At 36.9% G+C, this 24,137-nt stretch overlaps 3 protein-coding genes across 4 annotated transcripts in view; 1 reads left to right on the forward strand and 2 right to left on the reverse strand.

The window, feature by feature from the left end:
• Positions 1–928: 928 nt before the first annotated feature.
• LOC311088479 (uncharacterized protein) lies at positions 929–5,440 on the reverse strand. The gene is made up of 6 exons (XM_084122610.1): positions 4,562–5,440; positions 4,038–4,358; positions 3,872–3,907; positions 3,446–3,595; positions 3,324–3,361; positions 929–2,109 (listed from the first exon to the last, which is right to left on the reverse strand). Exons 1-6 carry the CDS (start codon positions 4,644–4,646, stop codon positions 1,993–1,995), a joined length of 747 nt encoding a protein of 248 aa, XP_083978736.1. The 5' UTR covers positions 4,647–5,440; the 3' UTR covers positions 929–1,992.
• A 936-nt stretch (positions 5,441–6,376) lies between these two features.
• LOC311088478 (uncharacterized protein) lies at positions 6,377–12,486 on the reverse strand. Its single transcript, XM_084122609.1, has 6 exons — positions 12,201–12,486; positions 11,352–11,672; positions 11,186–11,221; positions 10,769–10,921; positions 10,647–10,684; positions 6,377–7,126 (listed from the first exon to the last, which is right to left on the reverse strand). Exons 1-6 carry the CDS (start codon positions 12,283–12,285, stop codon positions 6,809–6,811), a joined length of 951 nt encoding a protein of 316 aa, XP_083978735.1. The 5' UTR covers positions 12,286–12,486; the 3' UTR covers positions 6,377–6,808.
• A 1,130-nt stretch (positions 12,487–13,616) lies between these two features.
• The window catches only part of LOC311088483 (nectin 1a), an 80,157-nt gene continuing 69,636 nt past the window's right edge, over positions 13,617–24,137 (forward strand). Inside the window, exon 1 of one of the 2 annotated variants that reach the window (XM_084122620.1) lies at positions 13,617–13,879. In XM_084122620.1, coding sequence (XP_083978746.1) covers positions 13,813–13,879 — 67 coding nt within the window. In that variant the 5' untranslated portion in view covers positions 13,617–13,812. The remainder of the gene's footprint in view (positions 13,880–24,137) is intronic. The other variant, XM_084122621.1, reaches the window with a different exon arrangement.

The raw sequence follows: 24,137 nt of genomic DNA on the forward strand, positions 1-24,137 counted from the left end.
CTGTCATGATGTGACTTTAAGTATTTGTAACATTAATCTTATGATGATTCAGATTTACTTAATGTTATCTAATCCGTGAGTAATTTTTGAGCCATGGTATTAAAAAAACGACAGAAAATATTAGCTATGTATGTATAGCCTTGAAAGCAAAATGACAGGATGTGGCAATACATCTACACAATAGTACATTAACACAGAATAAGTCACTTCACTATGTTCCCTTATGCTTATTACTCAGAAACATAGGCAAAAACTAAACAAAATTTTATACAGTACACTTATGTGAATTCCAGTCATGTGTACTGATTAGGCTATTATAGACTAGAGCAATATTTAGAGGTATGGCTCCATCTGCTGGTTAATATCAATGGTTCATAACATTTACATTTATGCATTTGGTAGACGCTTTTATCCAAAGCGACTTACATTGCATTTCAAGGTACTCATTTTACATTCTTATAAGTTCTCAGTTCTTGCTTTCCCTGGGAATGGAACCCATGATCTTAGCGTTGCAAGCCCGAACGCTCTACTACTGTTTGAGCTACAGGAAGGCCGACGGTCATTGCCATCATAGTAGACGTGATCAAGCTGTATATTGTATATCATTCTTGGGTCTGTTTAAACCCCGTGGAACTTAAGCTTATAAAACAATAATATGAAATGCTTTTAAATGTGTATTTGTGTACTTATGATGTGTATTTTGACAGTCTCATCACATGTCCAAAGTTAAATTTTCGTACTAAAAACTATGGATAAAAAAAAAAAGAAGAAGTACGTAGCTCTTCTAGCTCAAAACTGACCCTGATGCATTAGCAGGGTATTAAATATGAGCCTGAAAAAATAAATATTTCTAAAATGATCACTGTGTTAGGGGTTAACAGTTTAGGACCCAAGGACAAGATGTTTGAAAGAAGACCCGGAGTCAGAATTATAAAAAACTGAAGAAAAGTTTTACTGAAGATAGTTTGCAGTTTCATCAGCAGAAGTCAGCTTCAAGACTCACACAGGAGTTCGTAGGCCGCCCCGCTTACAGTTACACAGATCACAGCAGTTATACCATTTCCAAGGTCTAAGCTACGTCATTGCTTACAGGTTGAATGATTCTGATTGGCTAAGAAACAGATAAACATAGTCATTTTCCACACATATACAGATAGACTGAAGCATATCTCCATAGATTATGCAGCTGACACTCGGACCCTGAAGTTAGGCACGTCGTGACCTTCCAGGTCGCAGATTTGCATTGCTGGGTGCCAACATGTCCCGAACAAAAACTAAGTCAATCTCCAACAATGCCAGCGGTTCCTTAACCTGTAACCAAGAAGACTAACACACACACCGACACACAGCTTTTCCAAGGTTGGATTTGGCCAGGCTTTAACTATAAACAGGAGTCTCGTCTCAAAACATCAAGATAACAAGTTCTTTTTCTCAGGATAGGACACTTTAGTCTAAATGGAAAATATAGGCTTTAACTGAGAAATGGGCCCTTAAACTATAGACTTCAATGACCCCTATATGTTTTAACACGTTGAAGACCTTTCTCAAACACAAAACCAGTCCCTATTTCATTTCTGGAAGATGGGATAAATAGGCAAGCACTGTTACTGCATTCAGATATCAAATACAGACATTAAAAAGAATACATGAAAAGAACATTTCAGTAATCACACTGGTAACTTCAATAACAAAATAAAATCTCCAGAGAAGTCATTCAACCCATGTGATATTTAGAAGGAAAAATATTGATTAATACCTTGATTATAATCACTCATTACATATACATTGAAGCAGCAGTGGATTCCAATACACCCCCTTCAACTGGATAATCAACTATACTAAACATATATATTGTACAAAACTACATAAAGCTTTGTGTCAAGGGGAACATATTTTAAAAATGTTCTTGATTGATAACTTTCCTGATGGTGTGCTGATGATTGTGCTGATGTGAAGTGAAGCAGAGATGCACATACAACCTGAATGTACTTCTCAGAGATGCATATACAACAGTGTAGACAGTTCAGGTAAAGCCGGATGTGTTGTGGTCAGTGTTTCTTCTGTGTACTGCACACAGACAAATTCATCACACTTCAGAAGATCTGCATGCTGTAAACACAACAGGACAATAAGTTAAGAATTTAAAAATGGGCTCATCAAAAGTTTATGAGTTAGAGAATTTTTATCAGAATCACAGGAGGAATTTTCTAAATTGTAATAAAAAAATAAAATAAAATAAAAGACAATAAAAACGGTGCTCGGTTGAACGTTCGCATCTTGTAAGCCACTTTTGTTTAATACTATTTTAAAGATTTTGGATGTCTGAAGCATAGATATGAGATACATTGATAATGTTAATGTGTGTGTTTATGAGTAACACTCTTTGCACTAATATAATTATTTTGTATATTTATTTTATAATTAGTTTGTGAGCGATATCCTAAGTTCAATTAGAGTGCATAAAACTGTATGTTCTGGAAATCAATTGTATTTACATCTACATAACTGTGGACATTTTAACATCACTGAAGAAAAAAACAAGACGACTTTTTTTTTGTGTGTGTTTTTGCATGCCAATTTTTAAGCAAATTTCACACATGGAATTAGGTAAAATCTACTTAAATAAGTTAAGTAAATTTACAAAGAAAATAAGTTACTTTAACTTGGCCAGATAAAGTTTGTTGAGTACTTTCTACTTAAGTTCACTTAAGCAATAATATGTTTCAAGTACATTTTATTCAAACAATATAACTAAATTAAGTCATTCATTTAAAGTGTATGCTTAATTGAATAATACAGTACATCTACAATTAGAAAAGTAATACACAATAATGATAACATTCGTTGGATTCTTTTTTAGTATGAATGTGTCATTCTGAGTAGAAAATGAACTCCGGATGTCACAAAAAAAGTTACTAAACCTAATAACAAAAGCAATGATAAAACAGTGTAAATACAGCTGGAAAACAGTGAAAAATGCAACCTAATTAATTATTCATAATCCCCAGTGCATGATGGGAATGGGATTAATTTATTATAATTAATTAATTTTTTTATTTTAAATTTTATTGCCCAAAATAATTTGTGGAGGTAGAAATTTGATTTTTTTCTGTAGTATTTACTACACCACATAATTATTTTTTATCAGTGATAAATTTCATTCCATTTTAAAACTTTCTTCATTTCTTCATAATTTAGCCTGCTTACTGACTTTAATTTAAAAGGCTTTCAATTTAGTTCTGAATGACATACCAGCAAGTAGTTTAAGAATTAAAAAGGTATTATGTTCACAACATTAATCAGAGTCATTTATAAAAACGTACCTGAACTTGCGCTTTCTGTGTTTTCCTTCTTCTCAAAGCTGACAGTGATCATAAAGGGACAAAGTCAGGATCATGCTAAAACTTAAATATCTCAAATTTATGAAAATGACAAAATGACTTACTTTTAAATCCAATAATATACTGGATAGAGGTGAGCATTACAATGAGAAGCAGAATCACTACACCACAGATAAAGAGATACGGCATCCACCATGGGTTTGCATTAAAGATGGTATCAGTGTTGTCTGTCTCACTGTCTCCTTCTCTTGTTACTAAGAAAAGAAAAGGAGAAGTAATGTTTACTCTAAGCTAGCTGAGCATCCAAATCGCAATCGGTTTGAATCAGAACTGATATCTGTCTCTTTCTGTTGTCGCAAAAAAATAAAATAGAAAAATAAAATAAAATAGAAATAAAATAAAATATATATATATATATATATATATATATATATATATATATTTTTTTTTTTTTTACTGAATCATATAAAAGCATAGAAAAGTGGAAGATTTCGCACATCACTCTGTGATTAGATTGAAACTGCTCTTACTTCCAGTGCAATACTTTTCATCTACAAGGCTGTCATCTGTGGGAAAAACAAAACTAATTTGTTAGTTTAAAATTAATTTGAAGTTTCATATAATTACCACAGCTGGTTTTGACGGCCTTACATAATCTTATTTGTTAACATAAAAAAGTTGATAGAAAATAGTTACCTGAGACAGAAATATTAATAAAATGGCTAACTGTTGTCGAGTCTGGTAACTTTATTTCACATCTGTAACGGCCGTCATGATTCTTTGATATATTTGTGAAAGTTAAATATGAAGTCAACAGATCATGTGCTGAATAGTTCTGTGACATTTGACCTCCAGACACTGGAATCCATCCATTCAAGTTTTCTTTAGTCCAGGTAATATTTCTTGTCTGATGATCACAATACTTCAGATTGCAGGAGATCTTGAAAGGCTTGTTTGTACAGACTTTATGAACAGCCCCTCGCAGAACTTTAAAGACAGCACATGTGGGGACATGACCTAAAACATAAAACAGTGCAGCAAATGTAGAGAGACAATGACAAAAGAACACAGATGATTCAGTTTCATCATAAACTTTACAGCCGTGATGCTAGTTGGCTCCACTTTTACTAAAAGAAAATTCAATAGAATGTTTATGAGCCCAAATTAGTCCGCGAAAACCACAGCATCAATTTTTCTTGGACATATGAATATGAACTCACCTTGTGCATCAGTGTTCACATGGAGGATGAAAACTACAAACACGTCCAGGAACAAAGCTTTCTTCCTCAGGTATAGCCAGTCCATCTTAAACACAAGCCAGGTATGTCATAAATGGTCTCCAAACTATAAATGAATCCAGTCTAGTCCTCAAAGTCACCATCTAAACAACATTTATTTCTGTCACTGGTCTGTTTATTTTTATCCTTGTGGTTTCCATTTCCTTTTCGCAACATGCACTCATCCTGTTGTGTGTGCTTTTGCACGGTGAGCTTCACATGACTTTGGACAGGAGAACATTTCTTGGTCTGTGGTGTCCCCTTTTTTTGCATACTTCATGCAGTTATTGCACTTAAAGAACACACAAAGCAAATCTAACCATCTATACTTGTCATGTGTGACTCCAGCAGTCTCATATGTGAAAGTTATTTATTTATTTTTATTTTTTTGAATTCTTTGTATGTAGAATCTCAAATTCTTTTTATGTGTCAGTTACTCTGCTGATCTAAATAACACAAAAAGCACGCTTCCTGTCCTGGATTTTATTTCTCTATAAATGCTTGGCAATGTGACTCAGGTATAGGCCTTTTCCCCACTGATGTATAAAGAATGGATGGTCTATACAGATTCCAAGGTTTAGCCTCTTTTATGTGTACATGCAATTTATTTGGGGGTTTGTAAAAAAATGTTTATTACCTTTGGCTAAGGAGGTAATCAAGTATAAACAACACTTCAAATTTCTCCCTTTATTTTCCATTTATATACACATATTAATTCAGCAGACATGTTACCCCAATACAGAAAATATTGGTTATGGCCTTGTGAGCAATCCAACAGGATGTACAGTAAGTACATTTATGGTAAAGGTGAAGAAGAACGACAGTATAACGTATAAACAATTTAGTTCAGAACACGACTATAACGAGAGAAACAATATAATTTGAATCCCTTTAAAACAAATGTTTTCCAGCTGATGATTGATAAACACATTGACAGCCAATCAGAATCCATCCTGCTTTAAAGAGCTCAAGCATTTGAAGAAACAGAACTGCATAATAAGCAGATTGTTTAGGTTTGGATGGCACTTAAGTTATTGTTATAGTTATTTTTTATAGTTATTATTCTTGGTGCAAATGGGCCTTAAGTCACTTCAACAGTTTCCTTGTGACTTACCTTACAAAGTATTCAATCAACCAGTCAACCATGTATAAACATAGTTTTGTTTCAACAGTGGAAAAATTCTGTAAGCCATCAGTATCAGGTCAATATGTTTCTTCAGACTGCTTAATTTTGGTGACTTTAGAGCAATGGCTCCATCTATGGGGCCAGTTGCATAAACACAGCAACTTTATTAAGACTGTGTGTTAAAAATAGTCTGACCAACTGTTTTACTTTTCTGATTTCTTTTAGACCAATCTATATAGTTTTATGTAACTGACTAAGACCAGTCATAAAGAAGAAAAGTAGATGATTAACTTGTTGTCTAAGAAGTCTGCACAACCTGACACTGGTTATTAATAATTGCCAAAATGGCCTAAATCATTTTGTAAGTAGGGCAGTAGCAGACAGAAAGGGGAAAGAAAGAGGACAAAGGGGACAAAGGGAATTTTTTAGGGGAAAGGGGAAAGGGGGACAAAAGTTTTTTTTTTCTTTGAGTGCTGAAAGAAACACTATATAAATGTAACATATTATTATTATTATTATTATTATTATTATTATTAGCATCAGGTAAAGTGGGTCAATTTTTAAAACTGTTCTGACTAATTATAATCCTAAACTATCCTAGTATGAAATAAATGACTAATAAAAATAATGTTAATGACATTTTTTATAATTTTTAAATAATGTAAAACAACTATTAACTAAGTGTATTTTAAATCACGAGCTGACAGAACAACTGGAAATCACTCAAATACAACATATTTTCAACAATTATGTAACAAACATAGCTGTTACATGTATTAACTTTTTCATTTTAGTGCTTAGAATGTAACAAGTCTTGAAGACAGGATATGGATGTGTTGCATCAGACACCTATGATAAGTGGTGTGAGTTTCACTCAGAAACCACACTGAACTCCAATTTTCCGTGATGTAACGAGGAAAGTAACGTCATGTGATGATTTGTACTGTGTGGTGTAAAAACATGCACATCTCCTGCTTCTTGTTAGCCATACCGTACTGTACAGCTTCACAAAACTTGAAAATGCTGCTTAACTTTGTCTGGTTGTATAACCCACAGAGGTGATATCAGGAGACCCGGATTGATGCATACTCTGAAAACTCCTCTCTTGTCGGACGGGGTGCAGTAGATGATGGTGTTGGTGTGAGGTGATTCAGAGATGCATATACAACCTGGCTTGATCTGTTATCTCTCCTGTTGGACATACAATCATCACCCCCACAATCTGACAGATGTGATGTAGACTGTACAGGTGGTGATGTTGAACTGCATGTGTTGCTGTCATGAGAGTGCTGATGTCTTTCTTCTGAGTACTGGACACAGACAAATTCATCATGCTTCAGAACTCTGGGGCTCGGTGACGACAAGACAGATGTTGCTGTATACTGCAAACATAACAGGACAATCATTAACAAAGTGCATATGGTTGTGCAAAAATCATTATTTAAGAATTAAATAGTGGTAAAACTTTACAATACGGGTGCACTAATATGCATTAATTCAGGCACAGATAGAACCATTAATTAATGATTACTGAATCAGCACAGCAACTAATAAAGAGTCTATATGATTAATAGATTAAGTAATATGTGAATTGCTATTAATTAAATGTCTCATCATGTATTAATTCCAACAAGTCAAGTCGTCACTTTCATTTAGCGCTTTTAACAATATAGATTGTTTCAAAGCAGCTTTACATTGATAATAGGAAATTAAAATAACAGAGATTGTTTTGGCTTTACAGCAGCTCTAGAATAAAGTTGGTTTTGATTGATTCACTTCCGTTGCAAAGATCATTAGTTATTAACTTAGGGGCCGCTTACACGACACCGTTTTAACTGAAAACAGAAAACTTTTACTGTGAAACGCTTTTCAATTTTTTTTTAAACTTGCACCTTGGAACCTATTTCAAAGTTTGCGTTCTTCAGCCACCAAACACTGTTGTCGTGCAAATGAACGGCCGGAACTATGGAAGTAAAATAATGCCAAATGTTTTTAAAACAAAAAAGCCAGTTGAATTGCACTACTTGAAAAAAATATGCATTGCATTAACCATGCTTGCATTTTAATGCATTGTATTTTTAGGGCTTACATTTTTATGGGCTCAAATTCAACATGGTTGAATATTTAAGCTGTGAATATTTCAATTCAAAACATTTCAAAACACATTTTCATTATTACAAATTCAATAATCCATATTCCCCTTTCATATTTCACTTCCAAAATAGTCAAACTGTTTAAAAAAGCAACCTACAATATTCAACAGGCAATTTTTGGTCCATTTTATTTTGCTTTGCAAATTCGCTTCCACAAATTCAGTGGTTCAAATTCGACAGAAAATTCTACGTTGACATCCAGGAACTGCAGGAAAAGCAGTAGATTGCTGAGCATACTCTCCATCTGCTCTTAGTCGACCTCACCAGCAGGGGGTGCAAGCGCGTGTTGTTGACGAAGACCAGAGCAACCGTTAGAGCAAGCCATTCATTCATAAAACTCATTTACAGCAATGTAAATGTATTTGTGATTATTATGACGGTTGTTTTATGTTAAATTCAGTGTCTTCACGGTTACTTTTCCTGTGTAGCCTATATGCATCTTTCTCTACCGTGAACAAGATTATAATGTTATTCCCCCGATGCGGATGTACAGATCCAATGTTACATTTGAGGTTGTCATCTTTTCCGCATATATTCTGGGTCAGTATTTATGCCGAAAAGATGATAAAGACACAAAAGCTGTGTTTATGTTTCATTCAGTAACTTCATTGTTACTTTCCCTGTGTAGCCTACATGTTATCAGCTTTCTCTACCATGAACGGGATTATATCGGTGTCTTTTGTGTCTTTATCATCTTTTCCGCATATATACTGACCCAGATAATCATTTTCATTTTATGAATGAATGGCTTGCTTTAACTGTTGCTCTGGTCTTCGTCAACAACACGCGCTTGCTCCCCCTGCTGGTGAGGTCGACTAACAGCAGATGGAGAGTATGCTCGGTAATCTACTGCTTTTCCTGCAGTTCCTGGATGTCAGCGTAGCATTTACTGTTGAATTTGAACCACGGAATTTGTTTGTATTTTTAAACAGTTTTACTATTTTGGAAGTGAAATATGAAAGGTCGGTGAATATGGATTATTGAATTTTTAATAATGAAAATGTGTTTGAAATGTTTTGAATTGAAATATTCACAGCTTAAATATTCAACCATGTTGAATTTCAGCCCATAAAAATGCAAGCCCTAAAAATACAATGCATTAAAATGCAAGCATGGTTAATGCGATGCCTATTTTTTTTTCCAAGTAGTGCAATTCAACAGGCTTTTTTGTTTCAAAAACATTTGCCATTATTTTACTTCCATACAGAACACATTAAAAGTTTTCTGTTTTCAGTCATCTTCAAAACTTGAATCCGTGAAAATGTGCAATATATATGTGCGCAGGTGCAATATATATTTGTAGTCTTTCTTGTAATTTGTAGTCTTTCTTTACAAATTGACCTCACCAAATTACATGTCTGGCCTGCATAATACAGAATTTTTAGTCACTTCTGCGTATCCATGCGAACTGGAATCATTTTGATGTTTTATCTGTACATAAGGGAAGGAGAAGGGGGCCTTCACAGGGGAGATTGAAAAATTGTTTTTGTTTTTTTTCAGTACAAAAAAATGCTAAACTTTGACAAAAGTAATTTTTATTATTATAATTGTGATTTCATAATAGGTAGATATGAATACAACTGGGAAAACTTGTGAAAAGATGTCTTTCAGTTAGCCATCTACTGGTTCAAGGGATGGTTCGGAGTAAAATCAACCTAGGGTCCTTTGCACCATGACCTCAAGCCAAACACCCCCCCAGAAGCCTTTTTTCCCTTGGTCAAACATTATTAAAGCTAGAGCTTTGTCATGGTGCAAAGGACCCTAGGTTGATTTTACTCCGAACCATCCCTTTAAAGTGATAATTTGTTACTTTTAAAACTGCATTTCCAAACGATGGGCAAAAATCTTACACTAAACCATGTCAAATTATCCATGTTATCCCCATGAATGAAAGTTAGAAATGTGGGTCTTTATACAGTGAATTTTACATAAAAAGCTGTTTTTGTATAATACCATTTTTTTTTTTTTTTTTACTTATATACATTTTTACAAATATAATAAATCTATTTCTAATACTACTATAATAAATACATGTTTATAAATAAAGATTGATCTGTTGAAAGCAGTTATTTTGAGTTAGATGGCAAATGTTCTCCTCCTATAATTTTCAAGAAAAAAAACAAAAAAAAACCTGGGGAAAATAAATTCACAACATGTTTACATAGGACACTATTAACACAACTATATGCATGAACCCAATCAGAAAAATTTGGCCACAAATGGGTTAAAAGATATTAAACACAGTTAATATAATATTACAGAAAATTCCCATCTACCTAAATTCCTAAATTCCCATTTAAGGTTCCCATCTTTTAAGCTGCTTTTGTTTGACTTCATTTAGAAGGTTTAATTAGAATATTATTGGGAATTGTGTACTGTTGGACCAATATGTGAAATGAAAGAAATATGCTGTCTATATGCTGGCATTTCAAACATTGGTTGCTAATGTCATGTGTAAATTAATTTCATGTGTGATAACATGTAATTTATACAAAACATTATGACTTAACTATATTAAACTTTACTTAACTTCATATAGCAGTTTATGAATTTCCTTTCATTTAATTCTGTAATTCTACATTCATAAAATCAAAATCAAGGTACAATTCCACATCTTGTGCAATTCCAGTCAAAAAATGAATTGGAATTAAAAAGACATTCATTTTTTTTTTCTGAATGGCACAATGACTGGTAGTTTAATAATTAGAAAGGTACAGTATTTTCACAAGAGTAATTTATAAAAACGTACCTGAACTTGCGCTTTCTGTGTTTTCCTTCTTCTCAAAGCTGACAGTGATCATAAAGGGACAAAGTCAGGATCATGCCAAAACTTAAATATCTCAAAATAATCAAAAGCTCAAAATGACTTACTTTTACATCCATTAATACACAGGATAAAGATGAGCATTAATATGAAAACAGGAATCACTGCAGCCATACAGATAAAGAGATACGGCATCCACCATGGGTTTGCATTAAAGATGGTATCAGTGTTGTCTGTCTCACTGTCTCCTTCTCTTGTTACTAAGAAAAGAAAAGGAGAAGTAATGTTTACTCTAAGCTAGCTGAGCATCCAAATCGCATCCATGGGTTCATTCAGGATAACTGGGACTTTTCCCGTCATCTCAATAGCAAAAACTGTTGCATATTGCACAAATTCACCCATGTAGTAATACTTTTTTTCTTGAATTGAATCATAATGTTTTTTTTTTTATTTTGTTTTGTTTTATCAACATTTTTAAGAAGAACATGCACATCACTCTGTGATTAGATTGAAACTGCTCTTACTTCCAGTGCAATACTTTTCATCTCCCAGGCTGTCATCTGTGGGAAAAACAAAACTAATTTGTTAGTTTAAAATTAATTTGAAGTTTCATATAATTACCACAGCTGGTTTTGACGACCTTACATAATATTATTTGTTAACATAAAAAAGTTGATAGAAAATAGTTACCTGAGACAGAAATATTAATAAAATGGCTAACTGTTGTCGAGTCTGGTAACTTTAGTTCACATCTGTAACGGCCGTCATGATTCTTTGATATATTTGTGAAAGTTAAATATGAAGTCAACAGATCATGTGCTGAATAGTTCTGTGACATTTGACCTCCAGACACTGGAATCCATCCATTCAAGTTTTCTTTAGTCCAGGTAATATTTCTTGTCTGATGATCACACAACTTCAGATTGCAGGAGATCTTGAAAGGCTTGTTTGTACAGACTTTATGAACAGCCCCTCGCAGAACTTTAAAGACAGCACATGTGGGGACATGACCTAAAACATAAAACACTTCAGCATTATCTTCATTGTATGAAGACAATAATAACAGTAAAGTTACAACATTAAAACAATTACACGTTTAAAAAAATATATAAAAAAAAATGAGACAATGCTATGGAAATGAACATATAAACTTTCCACTTTACTGCTTTGCTGTTCTAATAGCAAACAGACTATAAATGTCCAACAGTAAAACATTTGCTTTTGAGCATTTGTTACACTGAAATATTACACTGATTTATGTTATCAGGAATTTGTTAACATAAATCTTTTTTTGCAATAATGTGTACATGTGAAAAGTGTCTGGAAATCTAAACTAAGGTGTGGTTTTAAACATACCATTTTTGCTTGTTATGCCACCTAAAATACTCATTAGGACTGTGAAATATATTTGAATTTATTGAACTTATGTTTTCAACTCCACTTGCAACTTTTATTTGAAAAATTCCTTCTGCACCTCCACATTTGGTTAAACTTTTACTAAAATTCTAATTCAATAGAGTATTCTCACCTTGAACTCACCTTGTGAATCAGTGTTCACATGGAGGATGAAAACTACAAACACGTCCAGGAACAAAGCTTTCTTCCTCAGGTATAGCCAATCCATCGTAAACACAAGCCAGGTATGATAAAAAATGGTTTCAAAATATAACTTAATCCAGTCTAGTCCTCACAGTCACCATCTAAATCACACAACTAAACACTTATTTCTGTCACTTGTGCTCTTCATTCTTATACTTGTGGTTTCCATTTCCTTTACCTACGCACTATGCACTCATCCTGCTCCGTGTGCTTTTGCAGATGTAGTGAGTGAGCTTCACATGATTTTGGACAGGAGAGCACTTTTGCTCTGTGGTTTTGTTGTTTTGCATACTTGATGTTATTACACCTTACTGGAGCACAAACACCCATTGCTCTTTATACAATATACGTGAAAAACAACCTCACACATACACATTTTGTTAAAATATCAAGTTATATTGAATATTATAAATAGTTATAAAGGTTCTTGTCTGGTTAAACTTAAACTTTGTGTCTGAACTTATTATACAAAGCTCATTCAACCATAAGCATGCAACCATGAGCATGTGACTGGAAAAACAAAAACACAACGTGTGCGTGCGTGTGTTTGTGTGCACCCAGGTAAACCCTATGTTATGAGGGTTGGCACACAAAGATGACAATATGCTAAATCTTTGTCCGTGTGGGGAAATTTTTTGGTCCCCATGAGTAAAACAGCTTATAAATCAGACTAAAATATGTTTTTTTGAAAATGTAAAAATGCAGAAAGTTTTCTGTGATGGGTAGGTTAAGGTTTAGGGGATAGAATATACAGTTTGTCAAGTATAAAAATCATTATATGGAAAGTCCCCATAAAACAGGAAAACACAACGTGTGCGTGTGTGTGTGTTTTTGTTATCATGATCTATTAGACAATGAAAAGAGACAAACTTGTTTCGGTAAAACAAAACAGTGAAATATAAACTCAAAAAATAATTAAATACTATAGCAGTTGTGACATATAATGTCTTTTTTATGAAAAGGTATGACACAAATATGATAAATAAACTCATAAGAGTAAGAAACAAAGCAAGAATTACAAGAATGTTTCTTGTACACACCTGTGTAGTTGCACAATCAACATGCCAAACATATTTCAACGGTCCAACATGTTCTTTACAGACTTCATTCAATGAAGTTTTAAAACTGTATTAGACAGAAATGCTTCAGACAGACAGTGTGTGTGTGTGTGTGTGTGTGTGTGTGTGTGTATGTGTGTGTGTGTGTGTGTGTGTGTTGTTTGGAAAAGACTTATCTAATAAAACACACAATCCACAAAAGACGTCGCCTGGCGTCACAAAACAACCCCTTCAATGGACCGAATTTGGACGTCCAAAAATTACATGAAAGTGACGTCACTCCGACGACACATTGCGCAGTGGGACGTGTGTGTGTGTGTGTGTGTGTGTGTGTGTTATTTATTTATTATCAGAGTGGCTCGAGAATGCTGACTGCATCCACGCTAATGGTCAAGGTTAACTTCTCAGTGAGGCTTACCGGAGGTGACAAGATAGGATGATGTGAAGTGAAGCTTTCTTTACTCAGTTAACACGGATGAGGTGCCATAAAAGACATGTTTTCTTGTGACTTTTTTACCACTGTTATTATTTCGTATTTTCTTCTCACCAGTAAGACAGAAGGTAAGCGATTAACCTGTTTAATATGTTTATAATTTAAAAATAATATCGTGGTAAAACAACTTTTCATGACAACTTTTAAAAAAACTATTTTTCATGACACGGTCTGGGTAAATATTGGCAAAGTGCACAAAAGTAATCTGATGACAGTTTAGGAATCGACACAAAATATAATGTAAACTGATAAGGAAGCAAGTAAATACCTTAGCAGTAGGCTTTCATATCTGTAAATAGCCTGTATAATTTGTAGTTTGCATTTGATAATGCTTTGCTAATTATGCGTTTTATTTGCACTGATGTCGTTTAGTTTTCTTTTTGAAAGGTGAAGTTAGCTACACACAACACCATTTATAAAGAGCGTATTCACGTGCGGTGGAAATACTGGGAGTCGAAACCTTCGATCATATTGCAGACCGCTCTTCGTTTCAAAATTAATGTAATGAGAAAGTATAACATTTGAAATAAAATATTTAATGTTACTTAAAAAATATTGATATAGCCTTTTTTGGGGATATTTAATTTTATTTTATCAATCAATAAATTCCACTAGAAACAAACCTTGTTGTATTATTTTATTTTAATTTAATACTGTGAAGCTGCTTTGATACAATCTGTATTGTGAATACCTGGTTAGCGCTCCTCGGCACGTCTCGCTCATCCGTACCATCAGACTAGATTCAGTTCGTCCGGCGCCCACCCAAGTTGTCTTGCGGGCAGAGGTAGATGTCCTACTGGCGAAGGACGTGATCGAGCCAGTCCCTCCAGCCGATATGAAGACCGGCTTCTACTGCCTGTACTTCATTGTACCCAAGAAAGGTGGTGGGTTAAGGCCAAACTTGGACCTGCGAACCTTGAATCGGGCCCTGCACAAGCTCCCGTTCAAGATACTAACGCAGAAACGCATTTTCGAATGCACCCATCAACCCAACCCCCCCCCCCCCCCCCCCCCATTACTGCCTATTACATGTGCGTAATTACAATCTGTAAGTACAGGCTGTTCCATAACTTAGTTACACGTTAATTACATTTTGTTACATGTTATTACAACGTCTACTACTAAGTAATTAATTAAGTAATTACTCTGTAACATGGACACCGTAAAATAAAGTGTTACCGCAAACTTAAGAAAACTTTATTATCATGCAGTATAAAAATACAATGTAAAAAAATAAAATAAAAATAAAAGCTTAACTTCTAAATACAAATAACTCAACTAAGTTATATCAACTAACTATACAAACTAATATCAACTAAGCTACCCCTCAAACAAACCAAACATTCGTAGGCATTAATGTCTTACATGTGGTATAACAATGTCTTGTTATAGTGTGTTTAACAGTGTGTGTGTGTGTGTGTATGTGTGTCATGCATGCTTAAGATGTCTGAACAGCAATGGGACCTACTTTGCAAACTGTACATCCTGTAAAAAAAGGAAGTTATAGTCTAAAACAGAACTACTGTATTGCCATAAAAAAACACTCTGTTCTTGAAGCAGTGTTTTGAAAGCCCACATAATATTTCTAATAAGTAAAGACTCTGATGTTCAGAGGTGGACAGTAACAAAGTACATTTACTTGAGTACTGTACTTAAGTACACTTTTTGAGTATCTGTACTTTACTTGAGTATTATTTTTTCTGGAAACTTTTTACTTTAACTTACATTACATTTGAAAGATAAATATCGTACTTTTTACTCCACTACAATTCTGTCAAGGTCCTTGAGTAGAAAGTAACATCAGTCAGTGGATGATTTTGGTTGCAGGGGTTGCATTTTGGTTGGAAATGAAAGTTGGGTTGACGTCAGAACCCTGCATCTGATTGACATCAGAACCCGACGTCAGATTGACGTTGGATATTGTTTGAAAATAAAAGTCGGGTTGACGTCAGAACCCGACTTATGTTGGTTTCTGACGTCAACCCGATTTTCATTTTCAACCACAATACAACGTCTGTCCAACGTTGGAGATCAACGTCAATTTGACATTGGATTCTGACATAAACCTGATTTTCATTTTCAACGTTGGGTTTGGTTTTCTAAATGCGAATTTTGTCACTTTTTTGGTGCACCCTTGCTTATAGATAACAGTAAAGCTAACATATTCATACTAAAAGCCAAAAAACTTTAAATAGGGCAATATTTGAGGGAACAGCCATTTGGGTGTCCGAAACCATTGTGGACGTTATTGAATGCACTTATTCAATCTCACATTCAATCCCACTACTGGAACTGTGTTCTAGAAATAAATTTGATATTGATATGAGGTTAGGTATGCAGGCATAGATTCAGAGGCATACGGTAGCCTACTTACATACAACAATGCAACAAAACAATGCATTGACATTTACTTTTTACTTTTGATACTTAAGTACTTTTAAAATCAAGTACTTCTGTACTTTTACTTAAGTAAAAATAGGTCTTTACAACTTTTACTTGTAACGGAGTAATATTTGACCAGTAGTATCTATACTTTCACTCAAGTAAGGAAGTTGTGTACTTCGTCCACCTCTGCTGATGTTTCCAGTGAATAAATGACAAACTGTCTTCATTTTAATCAAAAAGAAACTACACAACTGTAGAATATGTGGGTATCGCACCTATTCATAGATGTACGCCATGAGGTTAAATCTCATACAACTTAGCCCAGAAGTACATGCTGTACAACAACAGGCTCCCGAGATGAGTTATTATGAGGACTTGTTTCATACTGACACTGTTGGCAAGCTCCCGGTTATATATCACATGCGCCTGGATGAGTCGGTGCATCCGACTGTGTGTGCCCCCAGAAGGATCCTGCTGGCCATGAAAGACAAAGTTGCGCAAGAGCTGGAAAGAATGACAAAAATGGGCATTATTGTGCCAGTGGAGGAGGCTACTCTTTGGGTGTCTGCCATGGCAGCTGCTGTCAAAAAGGATGGTTCGGTACGCATATGCATAGACCCTGTACATCTTAATAAGTCTCTCTTGAGGCCTTATCACCCATTAAAAACTGTAGAGCAAGTAATCGCTGATATGCCACAGGCAAATGTTTTCAGCATTCTGGATGCAAGGTGTGGATTTTGGCAGATCCCTCTGGACGAGGAATCACAACTTTTATGACCCCGTTCGGGAGGTACAGATTTCTACGAATGCCATATGGGATTTCAACTGGAAGTGAAGTTTTTCAGAGATGCATGGAACAGCTCTTTTCAGGCCAGCCGTGTGAAATAGTCGTGGATGACATCTTGATCTGGGGCTCTTCTGTTGAAGAACACGACAAACGCCTCAAATGTGTGTTAGACCGTGTCAGAGCCATCAATATGCAGCTGAACCCGACAAAATGTCATTTCAGGGTCTCAGAGGTGCCATATGTAGGCCACCTTCTCATAGATAAAGGTGTCAAACCTGACCCAGAGAAAACCAAGGCCATCCGCCAGATGCCCACAAACATGGTTTGCAGAGGTTTCTTGGCATGACCAATTATCTCTCAAAATTCATCCATCGGTACAGCGAGATAACGGCTCCCCTTCGTCAGCTCCTGCGCCAAGATGCACAATGGTGTTGGACTGAACAACATGCTGCTGCTGCAGACACACTTAAAGAACAACTGACAAGTCCACCTGTCCTACAGTATTTTGATGTGCACAAGCCGGTGACATTATCTGCTGATGCCTCCCAGCATGGTCTCGGAGCAGTCTGTCTTCAGGATGGCAGGCCTATTGCATTTACGTCGAGATCTCTCACAGACACTGAAACGCACTATGCACAGATTGAGAAAGAACTCTTGGGACTAGTCTTTGCCTGTCTAAAATTCCATGATTATATCTATGGCCGGCCAGTGACTGTGGAGATCATCAACCCCTCATAACCATTCTGAGAAAGCCTCTGCACACAGCGTCGGTGCGCATTCAGCAAATGATGCTCAAACTTCAGCATTATCATCTGAATGTGATTTATAAACGAGGCCGTGCACTGTATGTTGCGGATGCACTATCACGCGCACACCTCCCCACCACTGACAGTCCTGAAACCATCGAGGACTATGATGTGCTAGCTCTGGAAGGGGTGTTGTCATCTACAAGGATTGAAGAACTTAGGCAAAACACACTGGCAGATGCTGTCTGCAAACAACTCGCAGACACGATTATCACTGGCTGGCCTGACTCATATAAGGAAGTTCCACATGACATCCGCCTGTTCTATGCTATGAGGGATGAATTGACCGTGGATAATGGTTTGATTCTTCGTGGTCAGAGGTATGTAATCCCCCACTCGCTCCAGAAACACTACCTCCAGGCAACTTACCAGATGCACCCCAAACCTTCTGAAAGACTTTATTGTACTTGCTTCTAGTGACCATCAGTAGTATTAACATATACTTTGTGTCACGTTTGGTTGATTTATGACCCTTGTCACTAGTGATTGACAGGGAATCCATGTGTCACTCAAACTGACTGATCAGTGGGTGTCACATGTTTTTACAGGGGGAACGTCTGTATAGGGGAAACTGTTGCTGATTGTATTTTCCTTTGATTGTTGGGGGTGAAATTCACCCAAGCAGGTATTACGTAATGTTGACACCCTGAGTGTCAAAATCGTTGTTGTTTGATCAATAGGGTAGCCTATATGTTAACTGACTCAAAGTATTTTAGTCAAGACATTCAGAAATACCATTACCCCTACACCACACTGGCTATATTCATTAAAATAACATGTCTGGGGATGTTCTTTTAAGTCAAGTCAAGTCAATATAGCGCTTTTTACAATGTAGATTGTTTCAAAGCAGCTTTACAGAGATAAACGTATAATTTAAGGTAACAGAGATTGTTTTGGCTTTATAGCGGTTCTTTAATAAAGTTATTTTCCAGCTAAAGTTAGTTTTGATTGATTCGCTTCCGTCACAACGATCATTTGTTATTTAATTAGGCGCCGCTAAGACGACACCATTCTCTCTACACAGACTTTAAACGCGAACCTGTGAGAAACGCTGATGGCGTTCACATGCGCATTAAGAATTGGTTCTATAGTTATGTGCGTTTGAATATATGTGCGCAGGTTTGGAATTCCCTAGAGACCAAGCCTAAACAAAGTACTGGTCTTTCCTTATAAATTTTGATACAGAATTGTATTTTATTTTGTCACTTCGGGGTAGGTACACGAAACGAATTTTCCCGACAACGCCTTATGGTAAATGTTCTTTTAAGAACAACTGTGTGTGTGTGTGTGTGTGTGTGTGTGTGTGCACCTCAGTAGGATCAGTAGTACCTGAACTTTAGGTTTTATGTTAATGCCTAAGACAAAGAATCAGACACGTTCATCAAGCCAAAGAGTCCTAATTACCCACACACCCTGTGCTATATTCTTCTCAACAAGAAAAGGTGTCGTTTTTTCTATAACATCTGTATCTGTTTCCCGACACCAATGGGATCAGTGTTAAAAAGACAAAGAATCAAAACATTTATCTAACTCACAGTGAAGGTGTTTGCGAGTGGAACTGGCGGGGGAAGAGTGCATCCTAAATGGGTTTGTTAATGGTTTTAGGACAGTTGCTTAGGCTAGCCTAGATGTTTAAAGAAAGACACTTCATCAAAAGCGTTCTGGTGATTCTCTGGGCTCGCACACAAAAACATCTTGTTAGTGTATATAAATTTGGTCGTTACTTTTGTTATTTTTGTATTTTTTAAAGAAAATGTTTTAGTTTTTAACCCAACCCATAGTGTGTGTGTGTGTGTGTGTGTATTGCAAAACAACAAATTTACATATTTTACTACAAAATTCTGAGTAAAATAAGACACACAGGGATTTTAAACGTTCAAACATTTTATACATTTGTTTGCCATACAAAAAGCAAGAAAAGTTGTCTATTTTCTTTAAAATAAAACTTTTACTTTATTTTATTCTTTAAAACAGACTGATGACCAGCATCTTTTATTAGTACTGTAGCCGAGCAGTTTCCTCACATGAGTAAAACACAAGTTTCACTTAGAAAACTTTTTAAATGTATGCATGTACCTTTTTTTCTTTTGACAAACCTACATTTCAGATTATACCTGTGTGTGTGTGTAACAACCACAAGGGATACATGTTGACGCCTAAGTGTCGGGTACAGTGCAAACATGCAATACTAAAGAAATCTAATCTTAGTGTAATCTTCGTGTGGTCAGAACACAAAACTTTGTGTTGAGTGATCCAGACAAAGCTTCATGCTAGAAAATATCATGGAAGTCACTAGCCCTTCAACATCCAGCACAAAATTAAAGAGATGAACTATTACCATCTTCTTTGACCCCCAAAAACGGGTGATATCAAGGTTCTATCAAAGCGACACAATATATAGTTAGATATTTGTGTGTGTGTGTGTATGTGTGTGTGTGAATAGTTGTGCTAAACTCTGTGTGTATTTTTACACGCCAACATATTCTGTCAGGGGTGTGTCACACCACTCTGATGCAAAGTGTTCACATTCTTGAATAACTTTCAAACATAATATTTATACAGGAGTTACTGTATGTGTGTCCAAAACACCTGTAAAATTCAAAAGACCAAATCAGTAAGAAAAGAGGGCACAGCATACATTGAAAAGTAACATTTATAATAAATACACAAAATTAATTCGTGAGCAATTGTGAAAGTTTGCTAATTTTGTCTTATAAGTGTTGTTTTATCACTCCACTAGTGTCCATCTTATTCAGATAGCACTATTTTGTTTGTTGGACTCTCCTTTGAGAACTGTCAACATTCGGTGTTTATAGGAATAAATGCAAATTAAGAATTTGAGTGATAGTTTTTCTGCTTGAGAGTGTTTGAGTTTTTTAGTGCAACTTTACAGCTATCTATGATGTGGGATCACATGAAGCATCAGCACAAAAAGTAAGTTATTCTGTTTTACACTTAATCTGTTACAAATGAATCACATCTGACTAATGCACTGAGAGCTGCACATTCATTAACGTTTGAGGCTGGTAAACAAAGTGCCACACTCTGGTAAAACCTGCAGATAAAAAAAAAAAAATGACGTGTGAAGAAATCACCATGTAAAATTAAGACCCCAAATCACTAAGAAAATAAGTTAGGCCATACAAAAATAGTTTATGATGCATACTGTCACATCTGTCATCGTCTGCACCATTCTGTCTTCGTCTTCACTACACTTCCCAGAATCCTCCTTGTCTCCACACCTGAACTCACTCCCTCAATTACCCACCTGTTCATCGTCTTCATCATCCGTGTCACCTGTCCTCACCTCGTTATAGTTCATTAGTGTCTGTATTTAGTTCTCTCTGTTCAGTCTGTCTTGGTCGGTTATTGTTTGTGCACTAGCACACTGTTTCGAGTTTGTTTGGATTTTGCCTATGGAAATAAATATTGAGTATTTTGTATCTTCGCCTACCAGCGTCTTCTTCATCCACCCGTTGGCGTTACACATACAGAATATAGAAAACTCAAATGAGCAATTTGTAAGTTTGTTACACGTTTGTAAGTATGGTTTTGCAAATGACTTTTTATTACACCACTAGATTAGTCATCTTGTTGAGATGACACTGTTCACATTTCTTTGTTTGTTGGTCTGTTTTGTTTTAGGCGAAGACAAACCGATGTAAGTTCATGCTATTCTGCACATGGGAAAACGTCTCAGGTTACGAATGTAACCTATGTTCCCTGAGAACAGGGAACGAGACAATACATCATCACAACGCTATGGGGAACGCCTCAGGCGTGACAGGTGTCTGAAATCAAGTATCAACTCACAACAATCATCCTGACCGGCGACAGCCCGTGCATCATCAGCTTGAATGATGAGCACGCGACCTGGATGTATAAAAAGGGGGCCTTGAAACAACATCCTATCGTCTGAAGGGACTGTTGCAGGCAGGCCCCGAGGCATGGCAGGGAGACGTATTGCCTCGTTCCCTGTTGTCAGGGAACATAGGTTACATTCGTAACCTGAGACGTTCCCTTTCGAAGGGAACTCAACAATAGGTCATCACGGCGCTATGGGGAACGAAATACTTTCTTAATAATACTTTCTTAGAATAATTTCTTACCTTATCTTTCTTGTCTTCAAATCGGGTTCTTCTTCTGATGTAAATCCAATGTAAGCTCAGGCACGTCTTTCAAACTCGACGAAAAGTGAAGTGAAGTGTTTTGTTGTTGAGGTAATGAGCGCGATCGCGTTCCATGTGGAGATTTGCATGTGAATATCTTTTGCGCGAGTAGGCGTGGTAAATTAAAAAATAATTAGGAAGCGTTTGAGAAGCTGGACATCTTGTTGGTTTTATACAAATTACTTAAACAGAGAATATTTGTTTTCGTTTTGAATCCGATCATTTAAAAGTACACACTTAAATGTTTATAAAGGTGTATGGCTCATAAATGTGTGACAAGTATTCGCTGAGTTTTGTTTCAGTTTATAGACGTGCTCAAGAAAAAAAAGTTCACCGCGACGGAGAGGCAGAACGCACACCCTGTCTATTTTCTTTATTTTACAAAAGCACAATGTTTTGATTTGATTGTAAGTGGAAATATCACAGATTCTTTTTTTATATTTCTTTTTTCTGTATGACCATAAATGACGAAGAAATTTAAGTTTATAGTGCTACAATGTGGAGAAAATCCAGCAAAACACGCCCGCGCGTTTGTCGACCTCAGAGGGTTAATACTCAGGAAGGCCGGTGAGGCCTGTAACCTGATAACCACAGTATGTGGGAGCTCACATTCAGGAAGGCCGGATGAGGCCTGTAACCTGACATGTGGAAGCTCATGACCAGGAAGGCTTAGTGAGGCCTGTAACCAAGCGACCACAGTATGTGGGAGCTCATATTCAGGAAGGCCTAGTGAGGCCTATGACCTGATAACCACATTATGTGGGGGCTATTTTCAAGAAGGCCTGGTGAGGCCTATAACTTGATAACCACAATATGTGGGAGCTCCTATTCAACCACAGTATGTAGGAGCTCATAACCAGGAAGGCCGGATGAGGCCTATAACCTGATAACCACCGTATGTGGGAGCTCACATTCAGGAAGGCCGGGTGAGGCCTGTAACCTGACATGTGGAAGCTCATGACCAGGAAGGTCTGGTGAGGCCTGTAACCTGGCGACCACAGTATGTGGGAGCTCATAACCAGGAAGGCCGGATGAGGCCTGTAAACCTGATAACCACAGTATGTGGGAGCTCAGCTCACTTACAATACATTACCTGCCTACCAAACTTGTCTCAGGCTCTGTACAGGAGACGAGTTCTGAAAAAGAAGAGAAAGAAAAAATGTTATTTGCGCACAAAACATTTTCACTCAACATAAAACCTGCAGCGTGCGGAATGAAGCACGCCAGGACTCAGAAACTCTGAAAACCTAAGTTCTACTGTTTCACAAGCCTAGTTGGAAGGCGCTCCTATCAACCAAGCTGAAGCGGGCTATCAGAGAATTCCTGAACTCATCATGGGCCTTGCCCCAGGCCTGATGTAGGAGGAGCCTGGGAGCGATGGTGGTTAGGAGGCAAGATCCAGGGAGGTGATGCCTAACGTTCAGTCTGAGAACGTTTACTCTGGATCACCTCCCTGAGATCCTGCCTCCTGCGTGCCCTGCTCCCTCTCTTAGGAGGAGGGGGTGCACTGGAAGTGACACTGGCCTTCTGGGTCTGTCTGTGATCCTCAGACCACGACGGACCAGGCCCTCCCGCCTGCCTGGGCTAAGTTCAGGGAGCGCGCCCTCGCCTCCCTGAACTTATCGACCACCGTCTCGACGGAAGGTCCGAAAAGCTCGGAAGGCGAAACCGGCGATTCGAGGAGAAAGGTTTTTTCTTTCTCCCCGATGTCAGCCTGGTTGAGCCACAGATGCCTCTCCGTGGCCACCATAGCCGCCATTGCACGACCGATGGAGACAGCAGACTGTTTGGTGGTGGCCCGGAGAGCCAAATCCGTGGTGCGGCGCAGCTCTGCGACCGCGTCAGGGGACAGGCCGGCCCCCTGATCGAGGTCCCGCAGCAGGTCGGCCTGGTAGGCCTGAAGGACCGCAAGGGTGTGCAGAACCGCACCTGCCTGACCTGCTGCCGTGTACGCTCTGCCATTCAAGCGTGATGTTGTCTTCAGCGGCTTGGATGGCAGGGTTGGAGCTCCCAGTGACGATGGCCGACCAGAGGCGAGATAGTTGGCCAACGTCAAAAGACCAAACTTTCTGTATTCTTTATGGCTAATTGTATCTTTTCCTACATGCCTTACACTCTTTCGTAATAAAATAACTCTTTCGAATTTACTTTTGTGCACACATAAATCCTGTATAACGAA

This window comes from Abramis brama, assembly GCF_963993115.1.
Source record: "Abramis brama genome assembly, chromosome: 8".
NCBI classification, from domain to species: Eukaryota; Metazoa; Chordata; class Actinopteri; order Cypriniformes; family Leuciscidae; genus Abramis; species Abramis brama.